This window comes from Gigantopelta aegis, chromosome 10, assembly GCF_016097555.1.
Source record: "Gigantopelta aegis isolate Gae_Host chromosome 10, Gae_host_genome, whole genome shotgun sequence".
NCBI lineage: Eukaryota > Metazoa > Mollusca > Gastropoda > Neomphalida > Peltospiridae > Gigantopelta > Gigantopelta aegis.
The window spans coordinates 87,991,728-87,995,968 of NC_054708.1; the positions used below are offsets into that span (position 1 = coordinate 87,991,728).

The following is a 4,241-nucleotide window of genomic DNA, read 5'->3' on the forward strand; positions in this document are numbered from 1 at the left end:
GGCATATACCCCATGTGTAGCAAAAACAAACTTCAGTGTTCTGTAAAAAAAACATTCACACTTTGTTCGAAACACTTACTCGATATCGTTGATATATATTAAATTAATTGTTGTTGCAAATATAATTAATACAATGCAGATTAACAATTATCAAGACTAAAAGCGTTCTTCGGCAGCCATGACAGATAATACGAGAATCTCGTGAGAATGTGAAATATCCATACATGAAAATATATAATCTACTAGAGTAATTTTTGTTTTATGGTATATTTGACGAAATGTATTTTTTTATTTGTTTTATCTTTTAAAACTTAAACTTAATAGTTTGTCTAAAATCATGAAAAATAAAAACATACCGACATTTAAACTGCATTGTCTGCTCTCGGCACTTTTTTGATAGAGGTCAAGGTAAGTAGACCAGTTTTTATTTTAATGTGGCGAAGCATTGTAATAATATAGATTTGTTTTTATGTTTTTTTGTTTTTTGTTTTTTTAACATTACTAATGCACTTCACTCTGAAGAAAATCTTGTGATTAAAAAAACACGTACTATTTACGAAATATGGATTTCAAGTGACATTACTGTTGGATATTTATTGTGTACAAAGCCAAAATAAGGGTGCGAAAAGTGACCGTCGTCGACCGTAGTTGTTTTTAAAGTACTTACAGTGCTGGCCGTTTGCTAGTAGTGTAGTGGTAGAATGTCATTTTAATATTAGTGTGTATTTTGTGCATTATTGTAGTGGCTTATCTCAGATCTGAGATGAAGAACTGTAAATAATATTAACTTTGTGCTAGTAGTGTAGTCTTGGACTTTAATTAATCAATTTAGTGTTATTATTAGCACTGTATTACCATTAGCGATCGCCAAATATTCCTCATGAGCTCATCTCGGACAGTATATGGTTTTAAAATACCAAAAGTTAATAAATAATTTTATGTATGTAAAAAAACCAAATATATATTACTCGACGCAGTTTCTGCGGTGCTCCGAAGAAGATAGCGGAGAAAACTACTTACAACCAACATGGTAGTCAAGGGATAAGAATAGCCAGACGATATTGTACATTGCGAATTTTAAGGGCTTACCAATACATAAGCCATCTTTATGGCGCCTGATGCGTGTCAGTCGTGAAGAAACTTCAATATGTATACAACTACAACTTTATTTGAACAAAACGTGCGATAATATTGGCGGGAAACGTGCCGCTGTGATCTGTGGCGGCGCTGCTACGAAGAAATGGCATCCATATCCCGTAACGGTAACCGAGACGTAGGCGAAAGTTTCCGTTACAATACCGTAACTAGTCCGGACCATGTCAAAACGTCAATATATTAAAATAATTTATTTTTAAATTAACAACTGCAAGTGCAGCTAAAAAGGGGTTAACATTCAAACTACAATACATTTTGCTATCCATGTTGCCTAATAGTTTGTATTAAGCACAAGTTATTATTCAAAACAACGCTGTTATTGAACTAACAGTAACGGAAATATTTATATTTCTAAATTTGACGACAATACAGTCTCAACGATAAAAGTAAGTCTGATAAATTACACAGATTTTCTAATTCATCGCTAATATTAAATCTAAAATTTATTTCATGTCATTGTATCGTTCGATTAAGTCTACTGCTGGTCAAAGTTCATAAATTCTATTTATAACCATTTTGCTTAACGCTGCCTAAAGGTGATCTAGTAAGCATGGCGGTCGCTGTCAAAACAAGGAAGTAAATCTTAAATAAACGCCGGCGTTTATGCCGAAGTAATAGAGAACCATACGTTAGAAACTTAGCGAAATCAATCTGTAAGTAAGAATAATTTATACTATATAGGTACCTTGTGAATTAGTAAAATAAACCATTAATAATTACTATGAACGATGTTCAATTACATGTAACACTGTTAACGTATTTTTGATGGATGCACTAAACAACGGAACAGTGCCTATAAATATTACTACCATAATTAGTTGTAATTTAATTCACTTGTAATCCACACCTTAGTTGGGGCCATTACAATATATATATATATATATATATATATATATATATATATATATATATATATATATATTGTATATTGTATATATTGTATATTGTATATACATATATTGCAGTGATCTAAATACCCACATATTTTTAAGACACATTTATGATAATCCTTATTGTCGTTGTGGCCATCCTTTTGAAGATACAGTCCACTTTCTGTTCTGTTGTCCTTTGTATGATCATATTCGCCCAACCATGTTCTTTTATAACAGAGGCTTCGACATTAAAGAAGTGCTTTTTGGAAAAAAAGGATTATCCTTCTGAATTGAACCTAAAGATAGTACAATCTGTGCACAATTTTATTACTTTAACAAAGCGATTCACTTTATAATTATACATTACCTAGTTATTATATTATTATATTAGTCTGGTGCACCATTTGCATGTTTCGCTTAAATTTTTTATTATATATGGTTTACACACGTAGCTCATGTGTATTTACGAATGCGAGTTCTATATCTAACAAAGTATTTGTAGTTTGTATGCAATGGCTGAAATGTTATATATGTTATGTTATCCTTCATGTTCATCATTTATTTCAATTAATGTATTAAGTCAAATTATATCGTGGAGAGGCATTTACATAGGCCTACAGCCTGTTTGCCGATCCATTTCATTTATTTTAAATGAATAAATATTGTTTAAAAAACAAAACATATATATATATGGTGCATTAATAATGTGCCATGAGCCTGGGCCCGGTAAGATAAATCACTCGTAACACTCACGTCAGGACGTACACCATACATTATGTGTGGCGTACAACGTCTGGTGTAAGTGTTACGAGTGATTTGTGTTACCGGGCCCATGGACTTTTAATACATGTATATTGTCACATGTCACCCTGGAAGTAATTTTATTGTATGATGTAATGAATAGTTATAAGTTCATAAAAACAAGTTGCTGCGATTGAGAAGTTTGAACAAACAATGAAAGACAACACTGAGCTACAAAAAACTATCAAAGAGACATATGACAAAACAAAACAGATCGAGGGCATTACAAAAACGTTAGACAGTGAAATTGCTGAAATGCGAGTGAATTATGACGAGTTAAAAGAAAGACATCTTGATCTGCAGTCACGATCGATGCGTGAAAACTTGATTTTTACAGGCATTCCTGAAACGGGACCAGATGAAAACACAGAGCAGTTGTTAATAACATTTATTCAAAAAGATATGGAGATAGAGCAGCCGATAGGTTTTGAACACGTACATAGGTTTGGGAAAAGAGGTTACTCCGGACCCAGACTTATTGTGGCCAAATTTTCTAAATTTAAAGATCGTGAAATGGTCCGAAAAGCTTCCTCCACAAAACTGAAAGGGAAAACGTTTGGTGTGAATGAACAATTTCCTAAAGAGATAAATGACAGAAGGAAAGAATTATATCCCTACTATAAACAGGCAAAAAGGGCCGGGAAAAGGGAGTCATTAGTGTATGACAAACTGTATATAGACGGAACATTGTATAAAAAAGACGCACGAAACACAACGCACGAACAGGTGGACAGGACCAACAAACACAGGGACTCAGAACAGAGAAACGAACCACGCCACCCCGTACTACCACGAACTCAACTCAGCAGAACAAGTCGCCAAGCCGACGCTAGGACAACCACGGAAGACACAGTTCAGCTCGGACTAGTGCACTTGGAAACATTCAGTGTAACACAGATTCTCTCGCGTGTAATGAACAATGCGGTGAACACACTGTTAACGTACTGTCCTTAAATGTATGCGGCTTGAGTAAAAAGCAAGTTATCCAGAGTTTATTGAACTTGTAAATAAATATGATGTTTTATGTTTTGTTGAAACTAAAACAGAGGACTGTGATCAAATAGAAATATCGGGTTTTCAGTTGATACATATGCAAAATAAAGTACCCATGGCTAATAGACGATCGGGCGGCATTGCACTTTTCGTTAAAAATAACCTTGTATCATATGTAAAAACTGTAATTTCGGAAAGTGATTTTATATTATGGTTTGAAATGAAAGGCCCCGCCTGAGAACTCTATTTACTCATCACCAGATGCATTTTATCAAAAAGAAAATGAACTTTTAACTATGTTAGCCGAATACGAAATAAATTTTTTAACTAGTGATTTTAATAGCCGTATTTCAAATGATGATTTCATATTCAATGATAAAGATGGTAAAGATACTGAACCACTTTCTGACGCATACAAAT

At 33.4% G+C, this 4,241-nt stretch overlaps 1 protein-coding gene across 1 annotated transcript; it reads left to right on the forward strand.

The window, feature by feature from the left end:
• The first annotated feature begins 2,981 nt into the window (after positions 1–2,981).
• LOC121383892 lies at positions 2,982–3,782 on the forward strand. Its single transcript, XM_041513988.1, has one exon. The coding sequence runs from the start codon at positions 2,982–2,984 to the stop codon at positions 3,780–3,782; it is 801 nt and encodes a 266-aa protein (XP_041369922.1).
• The last annotated feature ends 459 nt before the right edge of the window (positions 3,783–4,241 follow it).